The following is an 18,640-nucleotide window of genomic DNA, read 5'->3' on the forward strand; positions in this document are numbered from 1 at the left end:
TCATTTTAAATATATAATTCTCAATTATTTACTGTGCCTATACAAATATGAAATATTAGAAGTGATGCAGTAGGTTCAAATAAAACAGAATAAAATTATTGATACAGAATCAAACACAGCTAAGGCACTTTAAATACTGTGACAAAGGATGCATACATGAAACATACTTTTTCAAGAGGACAAAAAATGATCTAAAATGAAATTTTAGATTTAGGACATGAAACCAAATACAAAAATCAGTCAATAAAGTCTTATTTGTCTTTCCTCTTTCCACGCGTGTTTCCTCTTCTTCCTTTCACACCTCTCACATTGCCTTAGTACATCACAATTTTAATCAAAACATCTTAAAATACAATAAGTAACCAAAAAAAATAATTTTAGTGGCTGTTATCCAAAACCTGGTCTGTCAAACATTTCACCTAATTCACTCCCTACCATCATTTTTAAAACCCCATATGCCCATAATGCCACAATCACACAGCAGCCTCAGAGCTCATTTTATGACAGAAGTTCATATATTCCATGAAAGGGAAAATATGTATTTTAAATAGGCAAGGAGGAGTTAGAACTTCAGAGCCAATGTCAGGTTGTCTTGTCACCTAACCAGAAAGAAAGCTTGGGTACTATTATCTTGATGCACACTAAAAACTACAAATACAGTAATTCTTCACCGAGAGAAATACAGGTAGACAAATAAAATAATTCTCATTTTGCTGTAAAGTTGGGTTCTCCTTATACTACTTTTGAAACAGACTATGGCAATGCAATCTTCTAAATGGAATCATTTAGAAGGGAAATTATTTTGCTAAAGTTATCTATCTCCAATAAATGAAAAACTGCTATAAAGAAGAGAATTATACCAGGGAATGGTTTTTAAGTAGTGAGGGACATGCACTGGAAGCAAAGCACTTGGTTGTTATTACCTCAGGATACAAGAACATGAGTGATAACTTAGACATATACTTTTATATTTATGTCAGAAATAGGAATAAGGGTTTCCAAATGAAACACAAAGATCAGCCGTTGATACCTTGGAGTCAGAGCTGATTTATCTTGCATTGCTGCCTACTGTACTGTAAAAAAAGGCCTAATGCAAAACCATTAAAAGTAACGAAAGCCCACACACATAAAATCACAGTAAGACAAAAGTTTGCTTACCTCTTCTTTTTTGATGTGTTTTACACTCATAAAACACTGGAGCAACAAGTCCTTGACTTCATTACTCTCCTCTGAATCGTAATCAAAACAAAGTAATGTCTGATGTAGATTCCATAGACGAACAATATCTGCACCCTGACAGGGGAAAAAGCCCCCATATTAAAGTGAATTAGGTACAGCTTTAATGTGAAGAAGTATTCAAAGGATTTTAGATATTGAATTTGAAATGCATTGTTGCAGATAGAAGATTTTCAGATTGTAAAATTATGAACATTAATTGACTTTCACTGCATCATTAGGAAAAATTACAAAAATATGCGTAACTGCATAAATACTGACTTCCAACAACTGAAGACATGCTTAAGTACAGAAAGCAAGCTGCTATTTCATGCAAGACAGATAAAAGCTGTATTATTCCACTTTCGAAACTTTATACAATTAAAGCAGTTAACAGGAAAAAATAAAAGATAAACATAAGAAAGGGAGATATTTATTGGGTTAGTGCAAAATCTGTATGCCACAATACTGTAAATAACTCACACATTTAAAAAAATAATTTCAGTCCATTAATTGAAAAATAAGAGAAGTTATTTGTAGAGAGATACAAAGTAACAGAATGAACCTTCCCACATAAGAAGTCTCTATAAGTAGCTGAATATAGTACTTAAAACCTGAATTAACTGAGTTAATTGCTATTTAAACCTTAGTCACTGGACTTCATAAATGAGTGCAGAAATAAATAAAAAAAGAATGTAAAAAAAGAAAGTAAAAAAAACCCAGTTCACTTGTGAAATCAGTGCCAAAAATCTTTAAAGTTTGTTATAAACAAGGCAACATTTTAACATGTTTCTTATGCAAGCAACACCATAAAGACACTTTGGAACCAACATGCATCCTAGGTTTCATTAGTTAAGAAGCACTATGACATGAAAAACAAGTAACTTGACATAAAAGGTATTTTGGAGGGATAATCTTTCTTGGAATATTCAGTAATAACCTAAAAGTCAATATAACTTCAGTATACCGTAGCAGCTTTAGCCAGGCTTTTTCTTAGCAGAATAATAAACAGAGTCTTCCCTAGCTGCTCCTTCCCTTCCAGTCCTTTCTCCCACCACATTTCACATATATGTTGGATAGCACGCTGTAGGATTTTTTCAGATTCAGGTGATGCAGGAAGAATACCTACAACAGTAATAAAGTAATTATTTACTGCAATGAAGCAAGTTATTCCTGTGAAACTTTATTCTGTTAGTCACTAACTATACCTCACAAAATCAACTAGTTCGTGACACATTTATACATCTTAATGGCTTATTCTTACTGTGAGCATTTAGGCAGCTTTATTAACTCTTAAGGTTTTGGCCAAGTTTTTGGATCAGTGAGAACGAACTGAAGTTAGCAACAATCTTACATTTTGCCTTAAAATCACTATAAGCTACAGAATAAGGAAAGTTATCTATCATTGGGTAAACAGCTGGGAGAAAGAAAACTACTTAAGTTCCAAATTTTAAATTGTGTAACTGATTTTTAAGTAAACGTTCGCTTAATTTTTTCCTCAAATAAGAACTCACATCAGTACCAACTTGTCTCCTGTAAATTTTGTTCCATAGGCCAGTCAGGTCAAACAAAAAGCCTAGTATAGTCATCTGCTAAAAAACCAGTATAATGCTGTATTCTGTAACAGATAAGTACGCACCATTTAATATAAAAACACACTCTAGAAGAGCTTTGTAGTTTACAGTTTCATCCACTGCAGGTATGGAAGCAGTAACTACAGCTGCCACTCCTTGGATCACAGCTAGAGTTTGTTTCTGAAAGAAAGCAATGTTGAGGAAACAATTCTGCAGTTTACTTTATACTCAGAAGAGAATGATGACAAGCAATAAACCTTAACAACGCAGAGCAAAGCTGAATTGCTATTATGCTTCCATTTTGAACAAAGAGTATACTGGCACCCAAAACCTATGAAATAAAAATAGGCAAAAGCATAGATTTTGAAAGTACATCCATTTCAAGAAGTTTGAAAATGGCTTTCAGGTCCAGCTAGCAGATAACTCGGTGACTGTACACATGTATTCATTCCTCCCATAAAAACTTCATCTGCAACAAAACCACCCAAACACACATCCGTTTCAGAGCTAAAAAGACACTAACTAGCAGGGTCTTGTGCAACTCAAAAACGTGTAGATCTGGTGACTTTACATCCAGGCACACGATTTTACAGGCCTGTCTACGTATGATGGATTTCCTACAAGCCTCTAGGTCTCCCTAATGATTTCCTCACTGCATTTGTCTTTTTCTTCCAAAATTAAATAACCTTTTTCCCCCAGTATTCTCAAGACCAAGGGGCCTGCAGTGCAGAACGCAGTATATGAGGGTCTGAGTAAGAGAAATTCTATATAAGCTAAATTTGTCAATCTAGATTTCACGATATTCATTCCACAGAATGACAGAATAAAATAGGTAATGAATTTCTTATAGTATATGCCAGATACTTAAGGAACATCTGAGAGATCAACATTTGTTTACTGAAATAAGACATACAAAAAGCCCACTCGACTCCAGTGAAAAAACTAAGTCTCCCCTTTGATAATTAAAATTATCAGCAGATCTAATCTTTTATACTATAGAACAAACATAAGCTCAGCTTAACCTGAGCATGATAGTTAAGAAGTCAGTTAAGAATGAGACAATGTTTGATAACCCTTGCATGTTTTCAGATGCTATGCAAATATTCCATTTTCTTTCCCAGAAAATATGAAATATCATATTTTTATTTTACAAGATTTTTACCATTTGTGGAACTCTCTCTGCTTCCATGTTATCATTACTTTCATCATCTTCAACCCTCTGCCACGTTTCCACAGGGTTGTCCATCAAAGTCTCTGTCAATAGCCGCATCAGCCTCTCCCATAGTACTTCTTTCTGCTTTCTTGGCAATTCTTGAAGTAGTTCAGTCAAGTCGAAAGGATCAAATGTATTTTGCTGTGAATGGTCAGAAGATATCATACGATTCCACACCAGCGAAATGGCTTCTATTTCATCATCGTATTTCCTAAAATTAATGCTTTTTTTACATTAAGGATTAATTTCCATTCCTCTGCAGTTAGAGAGATAACATACCTTCTAGATGTTGAATTTATTTAAAAAATAGCATGAGAAATTCATGCTGTTTAACTCTTTATTGTGAAACAAGAGTGCTTCTTTTAAGACTAAAATCTTTAGCCCTTAATAGCAAAACTACCAAACATAAATCACATCCCTGTAACATGAAATTCTGCCTCTCATGTGTTCTAAATACTTCATTCCCAATGAAGACAATTCCATACCCTTAGTTAAGAAGCTCACAACTGCACAGAATTAAAGTCCCTGATCATGTCTTTGCTATCTTCAATATAGATTGATGATGGCTGTTGAAAGAAAATCCTTACGCAAGGACTAGAAATTGAACAGTCAGTACAGCCATATGGACAGCACTACAGGGTTTGGAGTACAATCTGCATAGAACAGTGCGCTATATACGGCACTGTTTTAAAGCCCCCCCAGTCAAACCTAACTCCTGAGCACATTAACCCTATACTTGCCTCTTAAGCTCTATTGAGCAGGAAGCCACTATTAGTGAAGTCTTTAATAGACACTAAGAGACAGATCTGAACTATTTTCTCAGAAGAACCTTGCTAGAAGAATTTACCTCAGAGATGCAAAGAGCCAGCTGGCACCAAAGAAGGGTAAGGCAACCTGCTAGGAAAGGGTATATGCAGACAAAACATGAGAAGAAAAAAACAGGCACAGCCAAGAGCAGTACAGATAATTTTTGAGATTTAATTTGCAATACTGAAGTGAAGGTCCACCAGATCAAAAACACTTCCTAGGAAAGAGAGAGAATAGAGAATGTCCGTGATCTTGAAATAAAAATATTTTTAGTTTGCAGATACACTAAAAACTAGGAATCAAAAAGAAAAAAAAATGTTGAAGGGAAAAAGAAAAACAGAAAATAATGAAAGAAGTGGCAGTAAGTATTAGAAGGTTCCCAGAAAAGTATGAGAAGAAAGATCCTGTTACATATTTATAACAGAATTTCTATCCTACTCTACAGCTGGAAACAAATACAATAAACCAAAGGCCTCACAGGGAGTTCTGCAGCCCTCTACTTCAAACTAACGCAAAAGACAGGTTATTAAGACTGTACTGTTTTGAACAAAAAGAATGAATTCATAATAAGACTAAAGCCTTATGATCTTTCTTTGGGATGATATGAGACAGAATTATTCCAAGACCTGTGAGAGAAAAGGATATCATTCAGTGGTAGTCATATCCGTGATTCTTATTTTCCTGTCTAAGAAATAATGCATTTTCTTGAACTAGAACAGGATTTAGTGGAAAAATTTAACAGTGCCTGATAAAGACCTCAATGAACAGAGCCACAATATGGTAATATTTTAAAAAGATGGCAAATAAAGGTGAAAAGCCCAAGGCAAACCTTGAAGGAAAACTAGCAAGCCCCTGGAATTCTAGAAGATCTGAATGAAACAAAACATTGAGAGGAAGGAAAAGGAAAATTAAAGGGAGCTGGAGGGTATAGAAATGAGAGACACTGAAAGAAGTAATAATGCTAAGAACAGAACTTGAAAAATAAGTTAAAAAGGCAACTTCTGATGCTAGAACACAAAATAGTTAGAAAAAACAGGGCATAAATATAGTACAAAAACTAAGAAAAGCAGTGAGGCTCTAAGCACACTTTCCTCTTCTTTCTGTGGCTATATATCTGCTTCGAAAGGGCAGAATATGGTACCACAGCCTCCTCTAGAAAATCAGTCAAGAATTATTCAAGGGAGATTCTAAAACGAGGATCATCATCCTAAGATAAGATACGGTCAAACACCCTCCATCACTGAAAGTTTCAAAAGGAAATGTATAAAATAACTCAGGTCTCTTAGACAATTCAAAACGTAATCTGGATATTTGTGTTCCCTTACGCTATGAAGGCATGAAGACAGTTTTAATCAATATGCTCATTATAGTTGGTGACATTCTACCAGCTATTTCCAGAGATATTGGAAACAACTGAAAACTGTTGCAAGACAACTCTTGTGAATTGGTGATTAAAAATAAAAGGATGAAAAAACAACATTTAATCCAAATAGACCAAGATATGACAAGAAAGATTACTGGATGGAGATGGCAGAAAAAACACAACCAAATTAATCGAAAAGGAAATGCTGCAAGTACTACGTGTTATCCTAAACAGCACAGTTTCTTCTTAAAGTATTCAGTTTTGGGGAAAAATGGGAAGGAGACTTCAACGAAGGGCAATATGGTAATAAAGTTGTCATCCATAATCACATACAGGAGTGCAAATGAAAAAATAGCAAATCTATTGGAAAAAGATTCAATGATGCTTGGAGATAAATATTTCTAAACTTGTTACATAGAACATGATCCCCATCATAGAAAACGTAGGCTTAATACATCTGCTACATTAGTAAATTAGTTCATGCCTCTGTGGACATAGAGGTCAACTGAGCCACTTACTTTATTCTGATACAGGTAATATTAGGAAAATACTGATTAGAAACCTTAAGAAACTAATCTGACAATACCATTTATTAAGGCTATCAAAAGATGATTAGGAGAAATCATGTACATCTTAATACCAGACATTGAAGCTTAATGGAAAACATCACAACGCAAATTATTCTTTCTGATTGCTATGCAACATCATATACACAACTTGAGAACGAACTTTTAATTAGCAGATTTCAGTGGATTTGTTCTGTTATTCCTCACGCTTCTCTCCACACTGCATTTAGAGACAGCCATCTATCCCATCTCCAAAACATTAAGTAATAAAAAGAACTATCAAGTACAATTACACACGGACTAAAGAAAGTGGACAGCCTAAACTATCAAAAGAATGAACAAATACTAGTGAAACATGTATAATGGCTTACTTACAGGATTCTGAGTATAACGCAAGAAGTCTTCAATAGACTCTTTAGACACCACTTGTAAAAATGCTTCGCGTTTCATTGTGGTCTTGTTTTTCCTCGCTTTATAAACAAAACAGAACAAAATGTCACAGAAAGTATTGTATCTCAAAATAGTATCATTTTGGTTCTCGGCGAAGAACGTATGAACTCACATTCTTCATCTACACAGTTATAAATAAAAGATGTTTCCTCCTCCAAAATACTGTTCTCTGAATCAGCATTTAGATTCATAACAGCACGACATTGCAGTATTTGCATGATTTCTTTTTAGTTCTTGTTTTTACTAGACAAGTCTTAAAACAGAAGAACTTTTTAATGGATACTTTTATCTTTAAGAAGAACAGTGTATCCAGCACATACCCCCTATTTAGCTAGCCCTCATTCCCAATAACAGCATTTACTTATATTAAATGTACTGATGGGCAGCAAAACGTTCTCTTTTTCTCTCTTGTCTGGTGAAGACTATGGAAAATGGGCAAGGCCACTTTCTATGACCACGAGATGAATTTTCGCACCTAAGCATTCCTCCCACCCTAGGCGATTCCTGAGGTGCTTTTCCCACCCCCAGCAGCTGGGAGGCTGCCTTAAATCGCCTTTGCTGTGCGGAAAGCCATACCCCGGAATGAAGCGGGGGCCGACCCGGGGCACTGTCCCGGAGCAGCCAGGGGCTGGCCGGGCTGCCGTCAGGCCCGCGGCACGGTCCCACAGGCCGCCGTACGCCCCCGGTAGAAGGGGAAAGACAGACGGGCACTTACCTACCGCTCCCTCAGAACGGGAGCCCCGCAGATCGGGGGGTTACGCTTCTAACAACGCGGCGCTGCCAGCACAGGAAGGAAACAGAACCGGAGACGGCCCGGTGTGACGGGCAGGAGAAGAGCCCAGGCCCCACCGCTCCGTTGCCGGAAGAGGGGCCAGTCCCGGCTGCGGCTCAGGGAGGGGACAGCGGAGGGGACAGCGCGCCCCTCAGCCGGCTCCCGGCGCTGCCCGCCTGCCCTCCCTCACACGGCCCTGAGACCCGGCCCCGGCCCTGCCACCGCCGCGCGCGCTGCCACCCCTTTCGAATTCTCCCGCGGCGGCCGTTGAGCGCGCGCGCGCGCGCGCGCGCGGGCGGGCGGGCGAGCGGGCGCCGCGGAGCTCCCGTCTCGCGAGAGCTCGGTTCCTCCCCCGCCCTCCCCGCGCGCGGCAGCGGCCGTTGGGGCGGGCTGAGGGAGGCGGGGTGTTGCGTTCCCCCCCGCCCCGCACACCGACACGGGACTGGGCTCAAAATCCACGTTTTTGTTTTTTTGCTTGCTTTCAGTTAGGTGCCGCCTGGGTGACTTGTGGTTCTGCGGCTGCTACTGCCAGCCGAGGCTACCGCTGTCTCCGATCCCCACTCCCGCACCGCCACCTTTCATGGGGGAGGCGCTGAGGGCGGGGCGGCTGTTGCCGGGTCGCAGGAGGGCCGGAGGAGCGGGGGTGTATATATCCCTGGAGAGGACAGGCCCGGTAATGGGCACGTCTGGGCAGCTGCAGCCCATTAGTGGCTGGCATTAGTGAGGAGTTCGGTGCCGGCCATGCTGCTTGCTTTTAAACTGGGCTACACGGAAATCATTCTCTTCTGTTTTCACTTTATCGTAACAGCTGGCTTGCTTACACACCTTCCCCTGGAGGAGCATCCAGTCAATTACCCAGACAGGCAGTAAATCTACATACCAGTTTACTGTTACCTTTCTGTAGCTGTCTCGTAGAAGTCTCACCACCTTCAAAGGTGTAAGAGGTGTTTAGTTAAATTTTTGTATAGGCTTAAGAAACAGTATCCCTTTGTCATGGTTTCAGCTGGGATGGAGTTAACTTTCTTGGTAGCATAGAGTCATAGAATTGATAGAGTTGGAAGGGACCTTCAAGATCATCTAGTTCCAACCCCCTGCCATGGGCAGGGACACCTCCCACTAGACCAGGTTGCTCAGAGCCCCGTCCAGCCTGGCCTTAAAAACTTCCAGGGATGGGGCTTCCACCACCTCTCTGGGCAACCTGTGCCAGTCTCACGACCCTCATGGTGAAGAACTTCTTCCTAACGTCCAGCCTGAATTGTCCCATCTCTAGTTTTAATCCATTCCCTCTAGTCCTACCATTACCCAACATCCTAAAAAGTCCCTCCCCAGCTTTCTTGTAGGCCCCCTTAAGATACTGGTAGGCCACTGTAAGGTGTCCTCGGAGCCTTCTTTTCTCCAGACTGAACAACCCCAACTCTCTCAGTCTGTCCTCATAGGAGAGGTGCTGCAGCCCTCTGATCATCCTTGTGGCCCTTCTCTGGACACATTCCAGCACATCCGTATCTTTCTTGTAGTAGGGGCTCTGGAACTCGATGCAATACTCCAGGTGGGGTCTCACGAGAGTGGAGTAGAGGGGGAGAATCACCTCCCTTGACCTGCTGTCCACACTTCTCCTGATGCAGCCCAGGATACGATTTGCTTTCTGGGCTGCTAGTGCACACTGATGGCTCATGTTGAGCCTCTCGTCCACCAGCACCCCCAAGTCCTTTTCTTCAGGGCTGCTCTCAAGCCAGTCACTGCCCAGCCTATATTGCTGCTTGGGATTGCCCCGACCCAGATGGAGGACCTTGCACTTGGTCTTGTTGAACTTCATGAGGTTGGCATGGGCCCACCTCTCCAGCCTGTCAAGGTCCCTCTGGATGGCATCCCTTCCCTCCAGCATGTCAGCCACCCCACACAGCTTGGTGACATTGGCAAACTTGCTGAGGGTGCGCTCTACGCCACTGTCCATGTTGCTGACGAAGATGTTAAACAAGACCGGTCCCAGTACTGATCCTTGAGGGACTCCACTTGTCACTGGCCTCCACTTGGACATGGACCCATTGACAGCCACTCTTTGGGTGCGCCCGTCAAGCCAGTTCTTTATCCACTGAATTGTCAGTCCATCAAACCCATATTTTATCAGCTTGGAGACCAGGATGTCATGCGGGACAGTGTCAAAGGCTTTGCTCAGGTCCGGGTAAATGACATCAGTTGCTCTCCCCTTGTCTACTGATGTTGTGACCTTCTCATAGAAGGCCACCAGGTTTGTCAGGCATGATTTGCCCTTGGTGAAGCCGTGTTGATTGCACCCAATCACCTCTTCATTATTCTTCTGCCTCAGCAGTGCCTCCAGGAGGACCTGCTCCGTACTCTTACAGAGGTGAGAGTGACTGGCCTATAGTTCCCTGGTTCCTCCTTCTTTCCCTTTTTGAAAATGGGGATTATGTTTCCCCTTTTCTTGTCAGTGGGGACTTCACCAGACTGCCATGACTTTTGGAATATAATAGAGAGCGGTTTAGTTTAGCAACCTCATCTGCCAGTTCCTTCAGTACCTGTGGGTGTATCCCATCAGGTCCCATGGACTTGTTCACTTTCAGGTTCATCAGATGGTCACAAACCTGATCTTCACTTACGATGGGCAGTTCTGTCCAACCCCTGCCATTGTCTTCTGTGACTCCGGGAGTGTGGCTGGAGCCCTTGCCAGTGAAGACTGAGGAAAAGAAGTTGTTGAGAACCTCGGCCTTCTCCATATCACTTGTCATCAGCTCCCCCATTTCCTTTCTGAGGGGGCCCACACCCTCCCTAGTTTTCTTCTTACCATTAATGCACCTATAGAAATTTTTGCTGTTTCCCTTGATCTCCTTGGCTAGATTTAATTCTAACTGAGCTTTAGCTTTTCTCACCAGGTCTCTAGCTGTTCGGACAGGTTCCTTATATGCCCCCCATTCTATCTGTCCTTTCTTCCACTCCTTATAAAGTTTCTTTTTGTGTGACAGTGTGTCCAGGAGCTCCCTGTTCATCCAGGCAGGTCTCCTAGCATTCTTTCCTGCCTTCCTCTTTGTCGGTATAGTTTGCTCCTGGACACGGAGAAGGTGATCCTTGAATACTGACCAGCTGTCCTGGGCCCCCCTTCCCTCTAGAGCTTTCTCCCACGGCACTTTGGCAGGTGTAGTGCTTCGGTTTGGATTTGGGATGAGTGTTTTGGATTAGGTTGTTGCTGAGCACTCAAGGCCTTTTCTGCACTGCCTTTTCTGCAGCTCATGCTGCTCTGCCAGGGAGCAGGCTGGGGGGCACAAGAGGTTGGGAGGGGACAGAGGTGGGACAGCTGACCCCAACTGACCAAAAGGACTATTCCATACCATATGACATCGTGCTCAGTATGTAAAGCTGGGGGAAGGATGATATTTGGAGTTACGGCATTTGTTTTCCCAAGCCACCGTTATGCGTGATGGGGCCCTGCTTTCCTGGAGATGGCTGAACACCTGCCTGCTGATGGAAGCAGTGAATGAATTCCTTGTTTTGCTTTGCTTGTGTGTGCAGCTTTTGCTGTACCTATTAAACTGTCTTTACCTCAACCTACCATTTTTTTCTCAATTTTACTCTTCTGATTCTCTCCCCCATCCAAACTGGGGCGAGGGGGAGCGAGTGGCTGCGTGGTCCTAGTTGCTAGCTGGACTTAAACCACAACAGCCGCCTTCCACGGATCTCGGGTAATGTGGATGTACTATTACTACAATAACCAATTCTGCTAGCTCACAAAGCTTGCGTCATCCATTTGATTACACTGGTGACTTTTTTCTCCAATAATGTTTTTGTTGCTGTTGTTGACAGCTACACATTTAACCTTAGTTGTGGTGAACAGTACATGTATTATGCACTCTTTATCCAAAGTGATGAAGAGCTAAACAGGCTATTCACCAGAATTTATAGGAGACTATGTAGGCCAGATGATATTTACACTTTGATAACTAAATATTTTTTTAATATATCAGGAAATGCTGCTTTCTGTTTCTTCTCAAACTTAATTTGCAGTGTTCAGAAATAGTTGGACTCAGTTCCTTGAGTTAAGCACAATCAGCTTTCAAATTCTGTAATATTCCCTGTTCCATTTGTTTGAGCTCTTCTGCAAACCAGGAACAGTCAATATGTCTTGTTAAGAACTTAATTTATATCTTCCAATTTTGCATTTGCAGTAGCGTATTATTTCACAGGATGTGTTGCTCAGAAGAGGTGGGTGCTTGACCAAAATGGTTTACTTTTCAGTCTGTGATAGCAGTACAGCATATGCTGCTTTACTGTGTAAACAAACAGAAAACCAACAGTAAGTTCTATCAAAGTTCTCACATCTGATTGGACTTTTCTGGATTGTAATTTTTAAAAACATGATGTAATTCAGATTTGAGTTATACTTAAAAAATCACTACTTTTTAAAGTAGTATTTATGTCTTCTGCTATTATTTTATTTTTTAACATAGGATCTTCTTTAATCATCCTACCTCTCACAATATCAGTTTATATTGAAAATTAAGACTTGACAGATTTTCTGCCATATATATTTGGCTTACAGACTTTTCCTGGTTTATTTTTTAAAGTTTTTGAGTAAACTATTTACCTGGTTTTTATACAGTTTGAGGACTATAGGACAAAAAATTGTTATATGCTTATCCCATATAAATAATGCTATTCTGTATTGCTTAAAAAATGTATGTAACAGATGACTAATGTTACTGAAAACAAAGATAAAAACTGTTTCAATTCCTGAATCATCATCTGAGTCCACGTGAAACTTCTGAAATAACTGGATTTTAAAACAAGTATGTGCCACATAGAAAGTACTGTTGGCTCTGCAGGAGAATGGGTTACATTATTTACAAGCTGGATTTGAGGTGGTCGCATACCCAAGGCAGGGACAACGTGGCAGAAGGAGTTAGCTGTCAAAAACTCATCTTCGTGAGCAATGTAATTGTGCACTGGCAGTTCAGTGCCACTCCTTGTCTCCTCCCGAAGCCAAACACACACACACCTCTGCACATAGCATTTCCATCGAGACAAAGGCCTGTCTCCTCAAAAGTGTGGAAAAGGCGATCTGGCACTATACCGACATCTACCTACTGGCAACCACAGAGGAAGGTCCCAGGAGAGGCAGGTCCCTGGACAATCACTTGAAATCGCATCGGTCCTCCAGCCCTTATCCCTGCACTGCGACGGCTGGGAGGTGTTGGCTTCCAGAAAATGACTACCAAAAGAAGGGACCATTTTGAGCTCTACAGCAAAGAAGGATCAAGATTCGGGGTGGGTTCAGATCCCGTGGGCTTGACTTCATTTCTTAACCTAGGTATTCAGCTAAGTGCAAGAAGCCTGTGAAACAGTTTGCTTGAAATAGGTTGTATGAGCAATCATCATACTTGTAGAACAGTAAAAGCAAATAAAAAAAGTATGAAAACTGACATTTATACATTGTGCTAATGTCTGTCCTTTCTGCATATATCAAAAATCTTTGCCATTTTAGGTCCAAACTGATGGTTTTATTTGTCATGTCTTGTGAGGACTGAATATGTCATTAATACCTTGATTAGTCTTTTAATTAGATGCTACGTTAGTCACCTGGTTACTGTTTATTTAGTCGGGCACATATCCATTTAGCAAACGAACTAAAACATATTTTAGCTTATCATTTCTGTTGCATAGCAACCACAGAATGATTTTTTCATAGTATTGAAACTGGAAGTTGACACAGATAACAGACTGAATAACACCAAATGATTCATTTTAAGGGACCATACAGAGAAAAGCGAGAGGGAGAGTAGCGTTTTGTAGGTTTTTTTCAAGAATTGCGCAGGAACTGCAAGCTATTAATGAAGCTACAACTCTATTTTCAGTTTCTCTAATGTTCTGCCTTTCGAGAGTACTGAATTACATGCCTTTTTTTGACATATCTGTTCATCTGTTCAAAATAATCTATACCCTGTGATAATAATCTCATATTTATTATCATTTTCCTGTCAAGTCAAGTTAAGGCAAAGATGAAAAATGGGCCTTCCACACATGGTTGCTGAGCAACAGCAAATAAAGATTTGCTTTTGTGCTACCGCTTCATAAACTAGTCTTTATTCTTGTTGGTGGCCTGTATAAGAGATCTCAATTACAAATGTCTCTCACAAGAACATCGTGGTTTGGACTATAGCGAGTATTCTATTTCAACCTATATGATTCAATGTTATAAATACTTGTAAAAAATAAACAAGTAATTCCCTGAACGTCAGATGCTTTCTTGACATTTATGTTTTGTTCATATTTACAATGTTATTTTCTAGATAATAGTTTCTGATGAGATTATTGTATGCATTATCTCCTAACGTGTTAGAATTGCTACTCCTATTTCTTTTCATTTGAATATATAATAAAATTTGTTACAGTCAATACAGTATCCACGAAATCTGCTCCTCCTCTGAGGCAGGCTGTTAATAATTTACATGCGTTCATTTCCCTTGATTTTTTTTTTTTTTTTTTTTTTTTTGATCTTCACATACTTTGATAGTCAGAACAGCATGGGAGAGAGCTGAAGTTTCACACTCTTCCACTTCTCCAGATCTCCCCTTGCCTGAAGGTAATACTGCCAATCACGCCAGCCTTTAGTCGGGGGCAACTGTCGCTTCCCAATGGCGGTGTGATTCGACTGTGAAACTGCTTATTTCCATTAAATTATTAATATTAACAGAAACAACTTTAGACTTTAAGAGATTAAGTAGAAAAAAAAGCAAACAATAAACACATTCACTACAGAAGAAAAAAACCGATCCTTGTTAACTGGGAAAAAAATCAGGAAATAAAATGGGCAGCGGGAAGGCTCAGCTTTTCCCAAGAGCTTTTCCCCGGAGATCCCCAGCAGATGCTGCTGAAGCCCTGAACTGCCGCCCTGTGGAAGCTCGCCCATACGGCTGGGTCTCGCACAGGTTAGTCACAAGGCATGAAAACAGTGCAACTTTAGTTATTTTCCTTTATTACTATGCTTTATTCTAAAATATTTATTTTTATTTGCTTTATTATTACGCTCTCGTCGTTATCCCTCGTTCCTTATAGGCAGCGTTATAAATCACAGTCATTTTACTCTGCTAACTATTAGCACCGTGAAAATGGAAAGATTTCTGAAGGGCTATAAAATGCGCAAAAAAAGAAATTACAATAACAATATTTGCATAGATAAATCCTTCCCACTGTAAATATACAGGGTATCACTTTCTGTGATAACTACAGCAAACATTTTCTAGTATAAAGTCATTAACATCTTTCAGAATGTTATATATCAATGAGCAAATGTATAATAGTAGTTTGTCCGTTAATTTGTTTCAGATGTAAAACACTCCAGTTACATCTGCCATGTCTACATTGCTTTAACCCTATTAAATTTAACGTTCTGAATTATTAGAGATTTACAGGTCTTGTAAGTATTCTGTCTCCTTTCAGCTCTCATTCTATTTTGGCCTTTACGGATAAAGAGAAGAATTGTTTCCAATGTACAAAAATACTGTTATTATTAATTTTACAAGGGCTCTTAGAGGTTTCACTGTGATAGACATGCATCATCTAGACACCATCTCTGTTCCATCTGTTAGTATGAAACATGAAAATACTGTATAAATATCAGAATGGACATGATTTGTTCATCTATATTAGGTTTTATGTATATATATGTGTATGTACATGCAGGCACACACACGACAAACTACTTCATGTTGGCTGGAGAATGTACCGGCATTTTCTTGTCTCTCGTATCAACGTTGGCTTTGCCGAGGCTGAGACACGGGTGTTCCCCGTGCTCCTGATCCAGACCAGGACTCTAACCAAAGCCTGCCGCGCGTTTCTTACAGCTGCATGTCCAGCTGCCTTCCCACAAAGCAGGCAGATGGGGAACTGAATAGTGTGGTACTTGCTGAGAGCAGTACCCGCCTGGGGGGTACGTCTGGAGTCAGGCCCTTGGGAGCGCTCACACGTTCACTAGTTCAGACGTACCTGACAATTAGTCCTGGTCTGTGCAGCAGTTTTAGTATTAGACCTTGTGACAATGCGATTTGGCAAATGTTTCCTGATCATCTCCGTAAACAATGGACAACTGTTTTGTAAGATATTTTTTTCTAGCAGAATTTGATCTTTGTCCCCTTCCCCCCCGCTGTGTTTCTTGTACTGCTCCATGATGGTTTCCACTGTCGTTAGATACCCTGAGTTTCAGCCTTAGGCTTGAAGCAACAATAGACATAAAGACTTAAAGCATAATGATGTTTCAAATGTGCTGGTCAAGGCCCTTCTCTGTGTCTTAAATTGTAATTTCACTTCTGCCTGCCTCTGATTAATTTCAAGTTTTTGCACTTAATCTTATTAAAGTTCTGTCAGCTCCTCGAGGGAGCTCTATAATCAACTCTAATTGTCTGGGCTAGGTATCTCAGGCACGAAACACCTTTGCAAATTACTGCCAGAGGCAATTATGGTGAACTTAGAACCTTCATCTTCCAGGAGAAGTTTCATGTTTCCTCAAGTCATGGAGCAGTTGTTTTATTTCCCAGTTCCTCATGACTAAATGCTTTTACAAAAATATTTTGGCAAATTGAATGCAGATATTATTAACCCCCGTTACGAAACTCAACTCTTTTAATATGACCTGTGCCGCAGAGCAAAGGGGGAGAGCAGAGCGCTGTGGGGACCATGCCTGTTTTGTGCTGCTTTTAAGGTTTTTTACGATGACTTCAGGCTCCACTGCCTAGCTGCCTAGAATCCAGACCCCTTCGTTATTGTACAAGAAAGGAAGTGCACGGGCAGCAAAAAAGGCTTTTCAGAATAGGGCCTGCACTACCATCTAGTGGAATATAGTGGTGTCTTCAGAAAACAAAAATTGTCCAGGAATGACTATAAATCCAAAAACTTTAAAGTCTCATTGTGAATTGCAAGATGAGCAAAACTAAAATGTCTTATAAAAAATGTTAAAAATGAAGCATTTTTTACATTTCCAATAATCTGAACTTGAAAAAGTTTATTATATAATAAAAAAGACCTAGAACAAAGTTACCTAAAACTCTAAGTTCTACACTTCTTTTCAGAAAGCTCATCTTAGTATTTTAAACCTTCAATTCCAACTTATTTTACATGCACATTAATTAATGATTTACTTAATAAAACATAAAGAACCAGCATTGCTACAAATACCATTCTGTGAGTCACGAGCAGCCATTTCCATTAACTCATTTTCCGTACCTTTCATTTTATTTTCATCACCTGTGCGATAGACGGGTCGAGAGACAATCCGAGTTCTTCATTTGGATGCTGTTGCCACAGTTCCTCAAATTTATCCAGCCGGGCTCTGAGCTGAAAGTTACAATAGAGCACCCGTTCAGTGGTTGTTATATTTACTATAGCCGAGAGAACATTCCATGATGCAGGCAAAACCAGGTAAAGGGTCTTATCAATTCTAGGTTGAAAACATTGCAACATGATAGCTTCAGCTAAACTTCCAGACAGCAAAGAAAATCCATGCAAAACACGTCAGGGACTTCAGCCTGTTTCTCCCATGTTGAAGTCTGCATGGAACTGTCTTGCAGACTATTCTTTATTAATCTTTGCGAAATGCTTGGTAAGCTCCAGTTGTCAGTCTCTGAGAATTTGTAGAATAACACACTGGCCTGGAAACCCAGCCAAAGAATAAAAAACCTTATTTGAAATTCTGTGCTGGAAACAACCACCGTTAAACGCATGCACCATTTTTTGTTTTAGGGATTTCATCCCAGTTATCCACTAAAATTAATGACCTTCATTCAGTACCTACCGACAATTATCACTTTGCTAGCATTATCTATGTTGCAACTCAAGTTGTATTTTTAATTACCACACAATTTTTGCACCCTGACTTAACAAAGCTTGCAACTTCTGCTACATGCCTGCTTTGTTTGCCCAGCCAGAGCTGCTCCATGCCCATCTCACAGAGCCTGGGGTCAGGCAGCAGAATGCCAGAAATACCTACGGCACAGATCGCACAAGAGCTCCAGTACATTTACCAATCTTATTTTAACATTAAATAAAATGTACTTGAGAGTCTTAGAAGAATTCAGGTTGGAAGGGACCTTAGCAGGTCATTGAGGTCAACCTCCTGCTGAAAGGAACTACCGTGCTTAGAAAATACATAAATAAAATTGATCGTCAGTTACGCATCAGATTCTTGCTACGCACCTGATGAATGAAATCACAGGACCTTATCACTTTCTTCTGTGTGTCATTTCTTGCTGAGGCGCTACACGCCCAGCTCTGAGGGCAGTTGGATTATCAAGTCCCGGCAGGAATGGACCCCACCGTTCCCGAGCCGGGAACCGCTTACCACAGCCCGGTGTGAAAGGTTGGAATCCTGACTAGCTTTGTCTGCCTTGAACCTGTTTCTGTGTGGATCTCAAAGGGAAGAATGGTCACTATTAGCCTTTAATTCCTTTGCAATAAAGTTTACGGCTACTGAGGATGCAAAGAAAGACCGGGGAAGAGAGGCTGCCTTCCGTTCGGTAGCATCTGAGGAAATAGCATTGCAGTGCTCTGCTCAAACTGGATTCCACTGCAGGTGACTGGCAAGGAATATTCCCTGCAGACAGTGAGAACAGAGAGCGTCACCTCTATCACATGAATACAGATTAGAGAGCTTTTCTCCCCGAGCTGCCGTCTAATCTGGCA

The 18,640-nt window shown here is 40.6% G+C and overlaps 1 protein-coding gene across 1 annotated transcript in view; it reads right to left on the bottom strand.

Moving 5' to 3' along the window:
* Positions 1-8,237, bottom strand: part of NCAPG2 (non-SMC condensin II complex subunit G2) — a 49,071-nt gene extending 40,834 nt beyond the window's left edge. The window contains exons 1-6 of the mRNA XM_074574143.1: positions 7,904-8,237; positions 7,114-7,208; positions 3,952-4,143; positions 2,855-2,969; positions 2,183-2,340; positions 1,159-1,293 (exon numbers count right to left, since the gene is read on the bottom strand). Of these exons, the coding sequence (XP_074430244.1) occupies positions 1,159-1,293; positions 2,183-2,340; positions 2,855-2,969; positions 3,952-4,143; positions 7,114-7,188 (675 nt within the window). The 5' untranslated portion in view covers positions 7,189-7,208; positions 7,904-8,237. The remainder of the gene's footprint in view (positions 1-1,158; positions 1,294-2,182; positions 2,341-2,854; positions 2,970-3,951; positions 4,144-7,113; positions 7,209-7,903) is intronic.
* Positions 8,238-18,640: the final 10,403 nt, after the last annotated feature.

The sequence above is a fragment of the Larus michahellis genome, chromosome 2 (assembly GCF_964199755.1).
Source record: "Larus michahellis chromosome 2, bLarMic1.1, whole genome shotgun sequence".
NCBI classification, from domain to species: domain Eukaryota; kingdom Metazoa; phylum Chordata; class Aves; order Charadriiformes; family Laridae; genus Larus; species Larus michahellis.